We start from the raw sequence: 17,689 nt of genomic DNA, 5'->3' as shown, positions 1-17,689 counted from the left end.
TGCGTCTTTAACTATAACAATCTAATACTCTTATTTATTTTTATTATTAATTATTATATATTGGGTACTTATAAAATTTAGCATTTCAGAGTAACTTTTGAGTAATAAATTATAAGTAAATTATTAATCATAAGTTATTGTTATTATTTTTTAAATTTATTACAATAAAACATTCCTTGCTTGCACTATCTATAAACATAAATTGTTTTATGAACTATGATAAAATAATATGGTTAATATTGAATTATGATGTGAGTTGTAGTTATTAAGTAATTAGTAGATTAAAACTTAACTATCGCGTTATTATTAAAGAATAAAATAATGAAAACGGTTTTGTCTTAAGTGGGTGTTTAAGTAGTGATCTTATGTGCATTGTGCATTGTACCTGTTGACTTGTGAAAAAAAAATAGATTTGAAGAGATTTTTAGCCAAATTTTCCATGTTATCTTGAAGTTTTTGAATTTTTAAATATTTGTACATGTTTTGTTAATATTTGTAATTTATTTAGGAATGTTTATTGCCCTCAATAAAATAAGCATACTATATAAGCAGTTGGTGACCTATAAAGTTGATCATAAATTATTAGAGCAAATATTTTTTCCTAAATTGTTAACTTCTTGTTTATAATACGTTACAACGTGACTAGGTTTTGATAACCTTGTTGAGCTTTAAATGATAAGTGCGGCCACCAAGTTGATAATTTTATCCAACGATCGCTTCCAAGGAATTGTTGAAAATAAATTATAGTGGAATACGATTACGGCGAAGATCAAATTATATGCTTATAATTTTTAAGGGATTTATTAAGCTATATCTTTACTATTTAATGAAGATGATAAAATATTTAAATAATTTTGTATATTGACTGTTATTGTTCCTATGTTTTACGATGTTGTTTAGATTATTGTACTAGAGAACAATTAATTAGATAATGCGTATGGCGTCTATATGGAATGTTAAAAATGTTGACCACATATTATAATAAGTAGTTCTAAATATTGATTCTATTATAGCTAATTAGATAGGTAATTCATAACTCATATATGATATAAATTCAAAAAAATACTGGTGTATAATGTGTATTAAGTACAGCTGATTTTTAACTTACCTATATTGATTGATTATCAAATTTAACATTTCGATATATTTTTAATTATTAGTTATTTAATCAATGCCTCGAATCATCATGAAAGTTATTATTTTATATAATAAAAAATAGTCGATTATCATTTATCATATACATGTTTTATTGATAATGTTAAGTACCTTTCAACAGTTTCAACAGTATATGTATATAACAATTAATAGTTTTGTAATAGTATAATAAGTACTTGTAAAATTGTATTTCTTCAGATAAAAATTGTAATGAGTGTTAACCAAACCTTGTTATCTATCGTAAACTTAACAAAATTAAACGTCATTATTTATCGGTTACAGATCACAGTCTAACGATAACAAAAACTGATGGCAAGACGACGATACCATCACATGTCAATAAAACCGCAGCCCCCACAGCGGTTGCGACAAAAGTCAAAGGCGCTAAAAAAGATGTTGTGGATCGAGAAACTCTGCAACACGTCGAGACTCAGCTGGATCATGTCACCAAGGGTTTCGACGCGGTATCTGTACTCTTCCAGTACCTCGTCAACGACGTGAGTACAATACGTTTACGATTAAGTTACGATCGAGCACATCCTTGATAATATTTACATAATGCCACTATAGTGACCACATAAGATATTATAGCTAAAGGTATGTACTATAGAGTATACAGTGTGATTCTTTTAACAGCCTATAAGGTATTTTTTTTCTAGAAAAATATAAGTTTTTTTTACTAAAATTTCTTTTAAAAATAGGTTCAATTTATTCTAATATTAATATTGTTATATTTTTGTCGCTATGATTACGTTTATCGGCAAAATCCACCTCTGTCAACTATTGATTTTTTCAATGACAACTTATAATAGCTTATCATTAATATTTGTTTACACGTCTTTAATTTCATGATCTACAGAATACTTTTTTAAACATAGCAACATGTAAGAATATTGAACGAATAATTTTGAAGTTTTTAGCATTTATGTGTTGATGATGTGGTACTCAACAAAATGTGTGATCAAACTATTTAAAAATAAACACTTGTATTTTTATATATAATATATAAAAAAACTATTCATTAAATAAAATATTACGATGGCAATTTAAAAAAAAATATTTTGCTTTTGATTACGAAATTAGGCTTACCTATGATTATGATACATATAATATATTAGGTTAACATTTAAAATTCTAAAGTTAATAATAACTAATCAACACGTGAAATGTATTTTTAAGATTTTTAAAATAGTCTATAATAATAATAGTTATAAGTTGTAATAATACTTTTCGAAGTAATGAGTATCCATTGTTTAAAGAATCGCTCTGTATGTGCCTACTACCTTTATGATAATGGTATATTATAGATGTAGTATAGTAAGGTATGGTATAGTTGTTTTTGTTGTTGTTGTTGTTGAATTATAACCTCCTGGCTCAATGGCCCCTCTACCAACCACACCACAACATGCAACTCGTTCTGCCTAAGATCGAACCATATACATATATAATAGTAATAATAGTAAATATAACTCTTTACTATAAAAACTGAATACCGGCGTACAATAATATATCATACATTCTTCGGCGAGGATAAGTCGTTTTCTCGTTTTTCTCCTTCTTTATTTCAAAAAAAAAAAAAAAAAACCTAGAAAACTTGTCGCGAGTATAGAATAGCTTTATGATAGTTAGGATAAGTACCGGAGCGAGTTATGTTTACGTTTCCCGACATTGATGTACGCCGTACGGTATTGTTTTTTCTTTCTTTATCGAAAACAATTTTAATGTATCTAGTGGAAACCATCTTCACCGCGCACCGTACTTGCAGTGATGCACAGTACACACCGCTTCGATTTCAATCCCAGCCCACAAGATTTATTCCAAGTTTTTTATACCTATTGTTTTTTTTATAAAAGTTTACTCCTAAAGCTATAGTTTTTTACTTACTTTTAGTAATCTACCTAATATAGAAAATTAAATTTTAAAAGATCTAAATTAACCAACTTAAAAAGATGATTTTTTTTATTTGAAATTATGAAATGGTGTGTAAATATTTTAGTTAACTATTATTAAGATTTTTGAGCAGATTAAAGTACTAAAATAAAAAAATAGGAATGACTCAAAACTAAATAACAGGTACTATATATTTTATAGATATTTTTATTTTACTTTACGTACCTATGTGAATTGTTATACCATTGAAATAATAATCAAATTTGCATATTTTATTCATAAGTAACTGAGAAAACAAAAAAAAATTGTTTTATTATACAGAGAAGAGAATTTTAAAATGTGACATTTTCAAAATGATTAACTTGTTTATAATTTATTGTTCTTAATAATCAATAGTATTTAATTATACATTTATACTTATATTAAGATAATTATCGTTTTTTTAAAATGAACCACAGAATAGTCACTTAACAATAGAACTATATATACCGCAGGCAATTTACTTAAAAAAAAAATCCGGTTACATCATTGTGGTCAACGGCGAAAGTAAAACGTATACTATACAAAGTATCAAATATTCATTTCAAAATTACAATTCATATAGTGTTTAAATTTATATATATAATATATTATGAGTTATAACTATTCTGTAAGATATTTATTTTACCATTCAATCGAATATTTATGTTATCAACGAACTACGAAGTTATTTCTATAGTATTAAACGACATATAAGTGTAATGCAAATTTTTGAACAAACTCGTTTAATGTGTTTGATGAAAATCAAAAGTATTATTTTTATCATTACATTGTTATTTTCTACAATTTTCGCTTTAAACATTATAATATACCTATATATAAATAGAGAGAGATAGAAAGCACTGTCTAGTGCCTACGCCAGTGTTTCACTAATTTATATATTTATGTATATTATATATTAATTTGGTACGCCGTTAACGCTGTTAAAGCGTCCGTATTAAATTATTAATGGAACAAATTCAACGGGGAAACATTTAATATGTATATATAAATTCGAGTTAAAAAATATGCCTAAACAACTTTTATTATTTTTTTTCTAACATCGCTCAATTGTTTTTTCAATCTAATTATTTTTGGATTTACAGTGCATAGGGGGAGTAAAATAAAAATATATCATAAATCTTGTTTATTCCGGCTACGACGGCGACGATGACGACCCAACTTCCGGGAACTATTTTAAATTTCCATACCGTAAACAATAATAATATTATAACCTGAGGAGCGCAACACAACGGATGTGATGGATAGGAGTGGTAGCTAAATGGAGGGGGCGTCTAGTTGCATTTTCGAGCTTGTTTCACTGCAGTCAATGGGATCGTTCGTCGAGTACGGTACACGACAATGATGGTTTACCATCAGCGATATACCGTATTCGTGGTTTCTAATTATATAATCGAACAGCTGTAGCAGTGTTGTCTATCGCCGAGTAGACCTGTGCGACGGTATTTATGTATTATACCTATATACATACACGCGCTAAACGCGTATTAATGTCAATCGGTACGACTCCGGACGATCGACCGTTTAATTGCGTCTTCTTGATCCACCGATCGTCGTTCTGTTTCGTTTCGCGGCATTTTATACACATACTTGTCTTCCCATTGCTATTACACCCCCCCCTAAGTTTAACTCGAATATTATTATGTTAAGTTTGTTTGCATACAGTCTTAACATGGTAATTGATTTCGCTATTTCGATTTGTCACGTCATTTACGTCAATACGATATTTTGCCTTTTTTTCAGATGGACGCTCTATCTACAACCAGGCTGAAACAACAGTTGGACGCAAATCACAACGATTTAGTATCAACTAGATGTTCATTGGGTATGTAATTTTTTATGAATATCAGAATATATATATATAATTTAAAAGCTATAACGGTGACTTTTTTTCCTTACGTTATAGTGAATAATAAGTTATTACGCATGTTTAACAACACTACACATTTCCTTTTTAATCAAAATATATAGTATAATTGCTATTATATACAACCACATGTAACTATAACTGCGAGATTTATATAATATTGGCATCCAAAACGACATAATTTGATAAATGTCATTAAATGTTACAGATGAATCTCGGGCTAAATGTATTCAGTATCAAGAAGAAATTCATAAGCTCCAAAAAGAAATCGACGAATATAAAAACAATTTGGAAATTAAAGAAAAACTCGTTAATGAAAGTAAGAATTTTGTGTCTTGTATATTACTATTTTTAACTGTCATGAAATACGATTTCACACGTTCCACCGTTATATATTTATTTAAATTTTATTTGTTTAGTTACTTCTCTAAAAGAAACAGAAATTTATGGACTGGAAAAGAAACTCGAAGCGCAAGCCAATAACTTGAGGTTGCAATTCAACGAAGAACTTAACAAACACAGGAATGAATCCGACGAGGAGAAAATGAAACTGATAATTTCGCATGACCAACAAATCGTTGAGCTTCAGCAGACAAACAAACTCGAAGTATCCCAGATGCAAAAGTCAGCTACGGAAAAACAGATCGAGCTTACCCAAAGGATTTTAGTATTGGAAAACGAACGTGATTTGTTTAAGTCTGAAAGAGACGAACTAAAAGAAGAAAACCAGCGTTTAATCGAGGACAAAAAACTACAAGTAATTGCTTTGCAGTTGAATATTGGTTTTCGTTGTGTATAGATTATTTTCTTTACTCTTTTATTTCTTTCTATAGAACACAAGTCTTGGTTACCAAAAGTTATTGGACGAAGTAGAATCATTGAGGACCGTACTAGAGTTGAAGAGTTCTGAAATGCAAGATCTCCGTAAACAAAACGAAAAATTACAGAGAGAAGGCGACGATTTACCAGCAATTTTGCAAAAATTAGAAGCGGCCCAGTCTCGAGTAGAAGATTTAAACGTTCAGCTACAGAGAAAGTCAGAAATCGAAATGTACGTATATAATGCGAGGCATTCTATTATAGCTATAAAATTATACGAAGTGTATTACATTTAGTATTTTCTATAATTTAACCTCGTCATAAAGACAAATTAGACATACAATATTGTTGTTATAGGGGTTGACTTTTACGAATAATAACTTGAATTTGAGATTTTTAGCACTCAAAACTATTAAATTATGAGCGATACGCTAATTAATTCTCATAAAAAGTATAAACATGCACTGAAAATATATTTAAAAATTATTAAATTCTTTATATTTGACCTTAAAAAAAAAAAAAAAATACTAATAAAACGCCATAGTTCATTTATTATACCATATTATATTATAGTTATTTATGTGATAAAAACTTTTTTTTATTAAACTTAGATTAATAAAAGGAAAGAAAATAACTTAGCCTTAATGGCCAAGTGTTTTCAAATGTTTTTTTTTATATCCAACTTAAAATAAATGTTTTATACGACAACCCTGACGCCATAATATGCACTTACCCTGAGTATATAAGTAAAGAAGTATGCAAAGTAAAATTACATATTATATATTATATTAACTCTGTATTCTGAAACATATCAATCTACATTTGTTTTGATGTATGAATATTCAAAAGCTATAGTCACGAACTCTAATAATAACTACATAAAGCTTTTGTAAGATCGCAGACATTTAATAAAGTTTTTACATTTTTTAATATAAATACTATGTAATGTAATTTTGTTGATGAATAAATTATGTGAATCGCCGCATTTTTCAGTATAAATAAAACATATTGTAATTATCATTGCTCTTAACGCTCTTTACAGGCAACTCAGTCAAGAAAAAGATCAAATGGCTCGTGAAATCGACTTGGAAAAACAAAAGAAGAAACGTCTGTCTTGTCATAACGAAGAACTGCAGTGGAAACTGAAAAAGAGCACTGAAGTGGCCAACCATTTAGCTGTGTCGACGAAGAGATTAAGTAAGTCATCGAAACTCGTTTAAATAATGATCTTATGTGTCGGTTAAAATTTTTATTAAAAAAAAAAAAAAAAAAACGTTTAATTCTATAGGCCAAACACCGCAAGATCTTGCAGCTATGAGAGAAGCACAAAGTAACTATCAGAAACTTTGCAGCAGGGAGAGCTCAAATTCGGAAAACAGGTAAAATTATTATTATTAATAATAATTAATAATTATTATATAATATGTTGTCATATTGATTAACATCATTATTATCATTATTATTTATTACTTTATTGATGTATAGTAATTATTGAGCATTGCGTGTTCTTATATATAAATATCGGAATTCTTATTATAAATAATCGGAATGATATATAGGTACCTATATAAAGACTTTTAATTTATTATGACGTATATTGTATAATTTATGTTCACTATTAAGTTTCTGCTCTACCAAAATAATATGTTATCGTTGTGATAGTGATACGAATATTTCCGGAACGCGTCTTATACTTTTAAAGATACAATAGAAGTGGACATTAAAAAGTCAAAAAATTAAAGCGGTCTAAATTAATTAATTTAACGCATCACCGCTTTATTGCTTTTATTTACTTAATTTATTTGCCCCTGTGTTATAACAACACAAAATATGTTTAACTGTTAATACTTCTCAATTAAGTAAAATCTGAATTTTCATTAGCAAATAAGCATTTCTTTGTTTGTCTCCTGAATATGAATACTAGGTTTTTTTTTTATTATTTTTTAATGAAAACAATTTAATTAATTTATGCTAAAATTGTAATCAACTTAAACGCTTTTACAGTTGTTAATATACTTTTATAATTTAAGATATAATTTGCATTTATGTTGTATCTTGCAAAAATATCGCCGAATATATATTTCGAATTTATCCGATTTATATTTTATAAACCTTATAAGTATAAGGTTAGTGCCAGTTTTTTGTTTAAATCGAATACGTACTTATACCTACCTACTCGTACCATGTATCGAACAAATCGTGAATTTTTTACGTATTCAAGCACGCAAAAATGTCTTTTTTCTAAGGCCGGGTTATTCGCCTGTATATGGCGTATTCTTCGGTGGTTTCCTACGGAAGGCTTTACAAGACGTATTCGTCAAGGCAGTATGCTTTTTTATTACTTCGGCGTTCATCCGCCAAAACGCAATCATTTCACATGACGTTTTCTACCAAGAATAAAAACGCGGCGTATTACATCCGTATATTAAACAAATATAAAACGATGAATATTATGAATTCGACTTAAAACGCCGTGTGTTTAGCCCTGGTCTAGAGCCGGAATATAATACAAATTTCTCCAATTTCGCCTAGCCAGCTCTTTTCCTCTCCCAAGTCCCAACTCAGTCAACAATTTTATCTGTTGCATAAAATATCGACGTATCATCATGTTTAATTATATTATCGATCATGTGGTTTTCAGCGGTGACGAGGACACGATGATCAGCCAACTGGTGGAGGTGGATTCGGAGGCGCCGGCTCGGATACTGGGCGTGATGAAGAAAAACGATTCGTTGTCGTACGTGTTCGAAGTGGAAGAGGAACCATCAGAGATTGCCACGCGGCTAGTGCGCCGGGCCAGTAGCCTGCGTTCGGTGGGAAAATCTCGGACGCGTGCTCGAGGACCGGCAGGTGGCGAGAAACGGTCCAGGGCTAGCTCGCAGTCGGGTGGCGGCTCTTCCGACAAGTCGGTGGAACTGGATTCTGCGCTAACCCGGAACCTGGACGAGTTATTCGCGCCCGGCCCGAACGACCGATACCTGAGCGACTGTTTCACGTGCAGTTCGGATTCGTCCAACTCGTCGCCGGAGCACCATAACCACATGCAGGCCTACGAACAGAACCGCGGTCCATCCTACGTCCAGGTAGTCGCCGAGCAGACTGGCGGCGGTGATAAGGCCCAAGGTGGAGGACTGGCTATTGTCTGAGAAGATTAAATCATCGTTGTCGTACTCATGGGTGATGGGGGGATGGGGGGAGGGAATTCCTAAGTGATATATTTATATATAGATCCTTAATCATGTTCGCGCACAATACGCATTCTCTGTTAGACTAAGTTTTCTTTCGTTAGATTGTGCCAAAAACCATACGATCCACAATCCATATTTATATATTATTATGTGTGTTTAATGTAAAAATCAAAATACCTTTTACTTTTTTATCGCTAACGTCGTTTTGAATTTTTATTACGATTTTATTTTGTTTTATAAAAGCGCGAGCGTGTGTGTATTTTTTTTCTCTAGTAACTCTTAAGACTGAATTCTTTAAAAAAAAAAAAAAATTGACCGAGTCTTAGGGAGAATTTTTTTTTTTAAAACGTCAAGAGAATATAATAATTATAAATTTTTAATTGTATTGCTTACACAGTGTAACTATGTTTTTATTTTAAGATTTAAATGTTTATAATGAATTCTAATGAACCAGCGTTTTATTATTTAATTTATTAGTTTTCGCGAGATAGAGATGTAATGCTTACAATTTATCTTAATCCCTGTGACCACATACCATATTACTTAAATTTTATGACTTATACGCGTCTTAGTGTTGCGTCATTGTTAGTTTTTACTGTTGTAATTTATTTATATTTTTTTAAACAATTCCTCACAAATGAATTATGTGAGTCGGTTCACCTAGCCTTTCATTTGTATTGTATAACTTGGACTTGTCTGACCAAAATATAAGTTATCTGAGTCTTTATGTGTCAAACATATTACATTAGGCCTATAAAATGTATTTTTATTCTATATTTTTTCATTCTTTTTTTCCTGACGTTCGAAAACATTTTTTCGGAAAACATGTATGCATTTATCCTTACCGTCAATGAATTAAATTATGTTTTCTCAAAAATCCCTTGTACTATCCTTTTCCTATCCTATGTAACTCTTACCTTTTTTCTTGTACTTACACTTAATGTTATTTTTATATATTCAGTTTTAATGTTCATTTACAAACATTGTAGATACCTGTACAATTCGTCCAAAGAGCTTAGGCAGATTTTGTTTTTCAAAATTGTCATTTTGGAGTGTTAATGATTTTTTTTTTTTTTTTTTAATTAGTTTTTAGTTTATTTTGTGATATATGTGTGAATATATTATTTTATAATATATATTATATTATGTGTAATGTATATAACATGTTCTGTTTGATTACTATTATTATTATTTTGTTTGTTTGTTTGTTTGTTTGATTTCTAAAGATTTTGTTACAAAATGTTTATGCCGATAAACCGGGTTTGTATTTTAAATTTATGTTCATCCTATTGAATGTTTATTAATATATTATACAAAATGACGAATCTACGTAAGCCGACTACATATTTTTATTATTTTTTCTGTAAAGTACGTATTTATCTTGTACTTGTATGTTTAGCAGTGTCCTTCATATAGTCAATGCAATATGTCTACATGTAAACATTACATTGTATGTATTGTAAGTGGTATTATTTACGGTTAATCCTTATTTGAATGGCTTCTACGACCATAATAATGTATGTATATACATTGAGTAATCATTGTTCAGTAAAATAAAAAAATAATAATACATATTGTAATGATAATAGTGTTAGATTTAGTGGAAAACATTATAAATCTTTTATTTTGTTGCAGTCTTAAAGGTTTTTTTGATTTTGTACAACAAACCATTAATAATATCAAACAATTAAAATAGTATTTAAATTTAAATCTATTTATCATTAGGTTTTGTGTATAATAAAAGAATATTTGATCTCTAATAGCTTGGAATATATTTTAAAGTTGATTTTCTTGGTTAATATTACTTCAGTATTTTAAAAGATAAAACCGTTTGTTTGAAAAATATATATTTTAATCTATACAGTAAATTATTTATGAATCATTATGACAAATGCAATGAAAACTAGTATAAGATATATTTTTTTAATAAAATTGATCTATTAATTATAATATTAAAGTATATTACTACATGTAAGTTTGAAAGTGGTACTTAAACATTTTTTATAAATAATAGTTATAGAGATGTAATTTTAATAAAGCAACACAAAGTACCCATGTTATAAATATCAAAAATATGTATAATATAAAATACAAATCATAAATACATGATACTGCAAATTAATGTATTCATTGATACATTAATATGTTGGTTCGGTGTAAAGCCTTTATATGTATATTTTATAGATAATTTGGTATTGAATGGGTAGCGTAGAAGACAATTGCTCATTGTATAATCCACGATCAAAAGACTAAGTTCCGACTCCATGTAGGAGTTTAACCTCCTCTACCTGCGTTTTGATTTTTTCCAATATACTATAAATAAATTAAAGGGTTATATATTTATTTTAACGTAAAATATTATTTTATTTAGATCCTAAGAATTACTTCATCTATTTATTTTATTTAATCGAATTGTTAAAAATAGTTTGTACATTTTTTACATTTTCACATTCAATGTTTAATAAACATGTACTCAACTTGGGTAAAGTCTACTAAATCGTCGTCTGTAATAAATTATAATTATCTAAGTTAACCTAAATATAATATGTACACTGTTGTAATGTAGGTATATACCGAGTAGAAGTAAAACTATTTTGATATTTTCAGATAATATAATATATATATATATATTATATGTGTATATAATTATATAGGCTGTTTAATTTATTGAATTAATAGTATAAGAAATTAAGAAACCTTAACAAATTAATTATAAACCTAAAAATTATTATTTTTTTTTTTTATCTGACAACCAAATTGCGTAACTGCGTATAACGATAATAACAGCGTTGGTTGACACAATATTATTATGTATAAAATACGGTTTGTACATTTCGTTCAGTTCATCGCTAACGTTCAAACGGAAATGTTGAAGATTATTTATTTTTTTTATTTTAAATATTTAATTAACGTTTTTATTTTTTTCTTCCACATATTTTTATTAAGTTCATTAACTGTATCCCTTCATAGTTATTCAAGTCAACACTCTGTTGGCCAGGTCATATAGGTAATATTTTGTTATATAGGTATATATATTTTTTATATATATCAACTGCATTAGGACCTGGTCTATACATGGAGTTTTTCGTCCAATTTATAATTCATTGTTTGATATCGGAGAAGACGGATGTATTAAAGAATCTATATATTATACGACGAATATATAATAACCGGCGTAGTTGCGTTTGACAAGGCTGGGCATTAACGAGTTCAAAAGTTAAAGGTAAGTTACTTTTTTTATTTTAAGTAACTTTTAACTATTAACGAATTAATTTATATAGTTAATACAATTAGGTGCATATAGGTAGGTTTTTTTTTTTTTTAAATAGTAAAACTTCCATTATAATGCGTTATTAATTGTTAGTTTAACTTGAAAAAAGAAACTTATTTTTACTAAGTTAAGTTACATTTTTTTTTTAAATTAACTAACCTAACTTTTAACTCCTAACGAATTAAACAAATAAAAAAGTAACCTTTAATTTTTAACTTAAACTTAAATTTTTCTATATTAACTTAACTTAACAAGTTAAAATAATCAGTTAATTTTCCCAACTTTGAGTTTTAGCGGAGAACTGCCATAGCAAGAAACGCAAGATCCTGATTTTATATGCTGCGTTCAATGGACTTAACCATTCTTTTTTACGGAAAACTGTGGATCAAATTTTGTCCAATTCGGAAAATGATTTAAAATTTTCAATTTTTGAATTTCAAATGTTTATAGTTACTTAAAGACAACTAAAGTTTTCGATTTATTTTAGTTCAAAAAAAAAAAAAAAATCGTTTAAATTCGAAATATGTTAAAATCACGAAAATTCGCAAATAATTTTGTAGTTGAAAATGCATAAAGTTTTTTTCTATTTATAACTAAGGTTAAAAAATTAAACACAAGTTTTCAATAAATTTTTCTTCGAATAGTCATAGAGAAAAAACTTGAAGCCTCATTATAGGAAAAATGATATGAGCGTTTGAATTTGCCTTGACTAAACAAGTTAACTAATTATTTTACTCGTTGAATTAAGTATTAATATAATAATATCTATAGAAAAATGTAAATTAAAAGTTACTTTTTTTACTTATTTGACTCGATAAAAGTTAAAAGTTTGTTTGAAAAAAAAGTTACTTAACTTGGTTAAAAATAAGTTATTTTTATTTTTTCATATTATACAATTAATAGCCATATACTCTTGTCTCTTTTATTAAAGTTTTACAAATAACATTATAATATAATGGAAATTTTACTACTTAAAAAAATGTATGTAATTGTATTAATTACATAAATTGATTCGATAAGTTAGAAGTTACTTATGAAAATAAAAGTAACTAGTTAAGCAATTTTAACTTTTTAACTCGTTAATGTCCAAGCTTAAAAAGTATAAGTTGTAGATACTTGAACATTTTTTTAACATAATTTAATTTTGAAAATATTTCACTTATTTTAAGTCTATTTATAGGTATTTGAAAATTCGTCTACGTTTAGTTTTTTTTTTTATAAATACCTATAGATAAAATCTTTTTGGCTTAGTCAAAATATTTGAAAATTTAATACAAAGTTTCTCATGAGTTAGGTTATCTTTTAGTGATTCAAAAATTCGTCAAAATCATGAATATTCGTCAAATTATTTTGTAGTTAAAATTTATAAAAAATTTGGTATAGGTACATAGCTAAGAGTTGAAAATTTAAAACTAGATTTTCCATAAGTTCTTATTAGACTTACAATAATTATAAAAGAACTTAAGTTTTGATGTATACAGCCCATTAAAACATAAACTACCTTTTTCACCATTCACTGAAAAATATATTCTAGGCTGACAAATCATCGCCGTTCAGAATCGTTTTTCGTATAAAACGATAGGCACCTACCTCTCATTGGATTTAAATTGAATACATCAATATTACAGTGATCTTATTGGACTCTAAGACTAATTTATAGTAAACATTATGATGTCGTCAATATTTGTTTAAAAAAATTAAGAAATCAAATAAACATTCTTTCAAATACAAAAAGAAAAATCATGATTAAAATAAAATAAACTATGCAAAAAACTATGACGCTAACGTGGTCGTCGACGTATGAGAAGTGTTCTCTTAAATAGAAGTATTTTACACGTTACTTTCGACTGGGAGCGGCGGCGCGCTCCTGTAATCCGGCTGCTCGGAGGTCGGATTGCGTGGATGGTTTGAGGTGGGGACAACTGTGGCAGGTCGGTCCGCGTTGAACGGACGTCCGCGCTAAGCTTGTCGTCAATATGGGTCCAGTGGGGTAGCCCGCAGGACCCAGGTTAGTTAAGGAGAGGCGAACCGGGCCAGGGGGGAAACCCAGCAGCCAAAAGTCTCCGCGGTGAGCAGTAGTGGGATAGCGTCTGCGAGTAGAACACCTGTTCGCAGCCCTGTCAATACAATCAGACCGCAATCTAAATTTTTTGCATTTTTTAACGTTTTTTTTCCACTTTCTTTCAATTCCCATTTATTAAAATATTAAAAAAAACCAAAGAAATTAAAGTTATAATATAAATAAGTATACTTAAAATCAACAATATTAGTTGTACAACGATTATGTACAACGATATTCTTTATAAGAAACTAGCTGTATTATAATTCGGCTTTGCCCGTGTGTATTTTATTTTAGATTCTGAACGAAGTGATGAATGTATTGATTTAACAATATTATGTATTTTTTATTTTTGTGTCTGTGTAACCTGTTGAAATAATGCTTCGATTTAAAACTTTGGAGGCGGTTTCCGATGGTAAAGTGAATAATATCCTTGATGCATTGGTCCTTGGTCAAACGTAAGCATTTTTCCAGCAGTTTTCAAAAAAAATCGGCTATGAAATAAAACTCTGCACACCACTATAATATATTATAACAGAGGTGGCAAATTATTTGAACGTACGTGTCAAAAATTATACCTTTTTTTTTTTAATGTGCCATAAAAAATATTATATATTGTATACTGTATTATAAGAGAAAAATGATCGTAATCGTATTGTATGTATACAATATTTATTATAAATAATATATATATATTTTATTATTATACTCATATTTTAATGTTTTGCGTGCAATCAAAATATTTTCGCGTTCCACCTCGGCCACGCAGATATGGATTTTCCATCTCTGATATGGTACGGGTATATTTCAGAAACAGTGCGAATTTGACGAGGCATAAGTGGTCGGAAGGGACATGGAAACATAATATTCGGTAATATTTCTGTACCTAAATAATATCACACGACGTCATGCTGTACAATTGAAACCGTTGCCAGTTTTTACAAACGTGATGTACGCCCGACACTTGCTCGTAAGTGAGGCACACGTGAGATGGTGCTGAACACGAGATAATGAATTATGAATAAAAAAAAAGGCACGAACCGTCTCCCTCCACATGCATAGCACGGTATGACGTATCGTGACACCGGAAACGTCAACCTAACCTTGTGCAGCGTTTTCAGACTGTTTTGGCAGTGGTGTAAGCAATAAGGACGTAGGTACATATTATTACACGTACCTAAATTATGCATAACATGTGAATGTATTATTCAATTATTGAGTAGGTATTGATATTTGAAAGTAAACTTAGCAAATGTGTGTTGTTGATAGTATAAACAAATCGCCAGGCCTGACAGTTAGTACTGATAATATATCAGAAAATTATATCGATATCGTGACGATCTATATCTATATATATAAGAGAAAGTATACTTTACCAATAATCAACGTACAGCCAAAACTACCGTACGGATTTATTTGAAATTTTCAGGATATGTACTTATTACTATGTATAGGCGCACTAAGAAAGGATTTTTCGAAATTCTCATTTTAAAGGGTTGCTCAAACGGGGATTTTGAGATTTACGATGGAAATTTTGTTTATAATTTTTGTTTATAAATGGTTGCTATAACAACCTGGTTTATGTGTTAACACATTTATCACTTTATTATTACAGCTAATTATTATTATCTCTATATATAAAGGAAAGTGTACTTTACCAATAATCAACGCAGAGCCGAACCTATTTGAGTTATCGACTTGAAATTTCGAGGATAGATTTTTATAATAATTTCATCGGGCACTAAGAAAGGATTTTTCAAAATCCACATTTTAAAGTGTTGCTCAAACGAGGATTTTGAGATTTACGATGGAAATTTTGTTTATAAATGGTTGCTATAACAACTTGATTTATGTGTTAACACATTTATCACTTTATTATTGCAGCTAATTATTATATATAAAAACATGATAACATGAAGTTGTAAAATACCCTACGCATTTACGCATACACGACGACAAGGTATTTTACTTATTATTTTCGAATATTAATTATTAATGCGTCTTCGTATACGCACCCCAGTTTATGAACGGTTATTTCTAATTCTTATCTAAAATTGTTTAAATTCTTACAAATTAATAAAAACTAATTAATATGGTTGTCGAATATGAGCTGGTGGCAGCCGTACAATAATTTTTGATATTTATTGAGGTATACCTCAATGATGAACTGTATGAAAAATTTAGATCAGAAAGGAACCAAGATTGCAAGTTAAAGCTCTGCACAAAAATGTAATAAACGCTATAGTTATCACTGGGAGCGCTAGAAGAGATAAAGTTTTAATCCCGAGAATAACGTTGATTCCAACTAATTATCCCTTTGAATTAAAAAGAACACAATTCCCACTCAAAGTTTGCTTTGTTATGATTATTAATAAGTTTCAAGGACAATCATTGAGCATGACAAGGATTGACTTGAGAGAAGAATGTTTTTCACATGGATAGTTCTATATCACATGTTCTAGAGTTACCTCTGCCAGTAGTTTGGTTATTTTAGCCCTAAAAGGCAGTACCAAAAATACTGTTAATAAAGAGTTATTGAGATGAATAAAATATTTCAATACAAATATTTTTTTGTTTTTGGTTTTTATAACACCATAATGTAATTTTTTGTCAACAAATTACAATATTACAATACATGGGCAACCAAGGATAAACATAACATCTAAAAGCAGACTGTAATAAATATAAACTGATAAAATAAAAGTTATAGTAGGTAACACAAAAAAATGTACACGGTCAAAGCCGGGTTATTCAAGATTTTCGAGAATCAAAACCTAGGTTAGGATTATATTGTATTAATTGATTATATTAATCTACCGTATTATGTAAAACTTAGTATAACTTTGATACTTTATTAGAGTTAAATCATACATTTACGTACAAACAGCACTAGGTCCGCGATCTACCGCAGGTAGATTGCCTACCTGATAATATACTGCTGCGAATCAGAATTTTTATTCCGGGCAACAGAAAACTTAAGATAAATCTAGAACATCATCCATCGAATATTAAAATCCGTATTGAACAAAGTCTGAGTCATATAGAATTGGCATTTTTAACGGGCAACGAAGTGCAAAACGAAGTACGCAATACGAAGTCTGCCGGGTCAGCTATTATTAATAGGCCGCCTATTATTATTATTAATATAATATTAAAAAAATCTCGGTTTTCACCTGAGGTGACTTTTGCGCGGGCAACGCCGGGTGGGACAGCTAGTACTATATATTCAAATACTACTTAGTCACTGATCGCTGTAAGTAAAAAACTACGTAATGTACGAACTTGAAATTTGGAATAAAGGTTTTTCTCATATTTTCAACGAGCAACAAGAAAGGATTTTTTTAAATGTTGCATTTAAGTGGATTTATTAATTAAAATGGATTTCTATTCTGACTGTTCTT

At 29.1% G+C, this 17,689-nt stretch overlaps 1 protein-coding gene across 2 annotated transcripts in view; it reads left to right on the top strand.

Annotated features, from left to right (window-relative positions):
• Positions 1-10,592, top strand: part of LOC114128743 (uncharacterized) — a 35,908-nt gene extending 25,316 nt beyond the window's left edge. For both annotated transcript variants that reach the window (XM_050196943.1, XM_050196942.1), the window contains 8 exons: positions 1,438-1,652; positions 4,828-4,909; positions 5,160-5,270; positions 5,371-5,708; positions 5,785-6,002; positions 6,813-6,967; positions 7,059-7,149; positions 8,412-10,592. In XM_050196943.1, coding sequence (XP_050052900.1) covers positions 1,438-1,652; positions 4,828-4,909; positions 5,160-5,270; positions 5,371-5,708; positions 5,785-6,002; positions 6,813-6,967; positions 7,059-7,149; positions 8,412-8,916 — 1,715 coding nt within the window. In that variant the 3' untranslated portion in view covers positions 8,917-10,592. The remainder of the gene's footprint in view (positions 1-1,437; positions 1,653-4,827; positions 4,910-5,159; positions 5,271-5,370; positions 5,709-5,784; positions 6,003-6,812; positions 6,968-7,058; positions 7,150-8,411) is intronic.
• The last annotated feature ends 7,097 nt before the right edge of the window (positions 10,593-17,689 follow it).

Source organism: Aphis gossypii, chromosome 1 (assembly GCF_020184175.1).
Source record: "Aphis gossypii isolate Hap1 chromosome 1, ASM2018417v2, whole genome shotgun sequence".
NCBI classification, from domain to species: Eukaryota; Metazoa; Arthropoda; class Insecta; order Hemiptera; family Aphididae; genus Aphis; species Aphis gossypii.
Note: the sequence above shows the minus strand (reverse complement) of the source record. Positions and strands in the feature narration are given on the sequence as shown.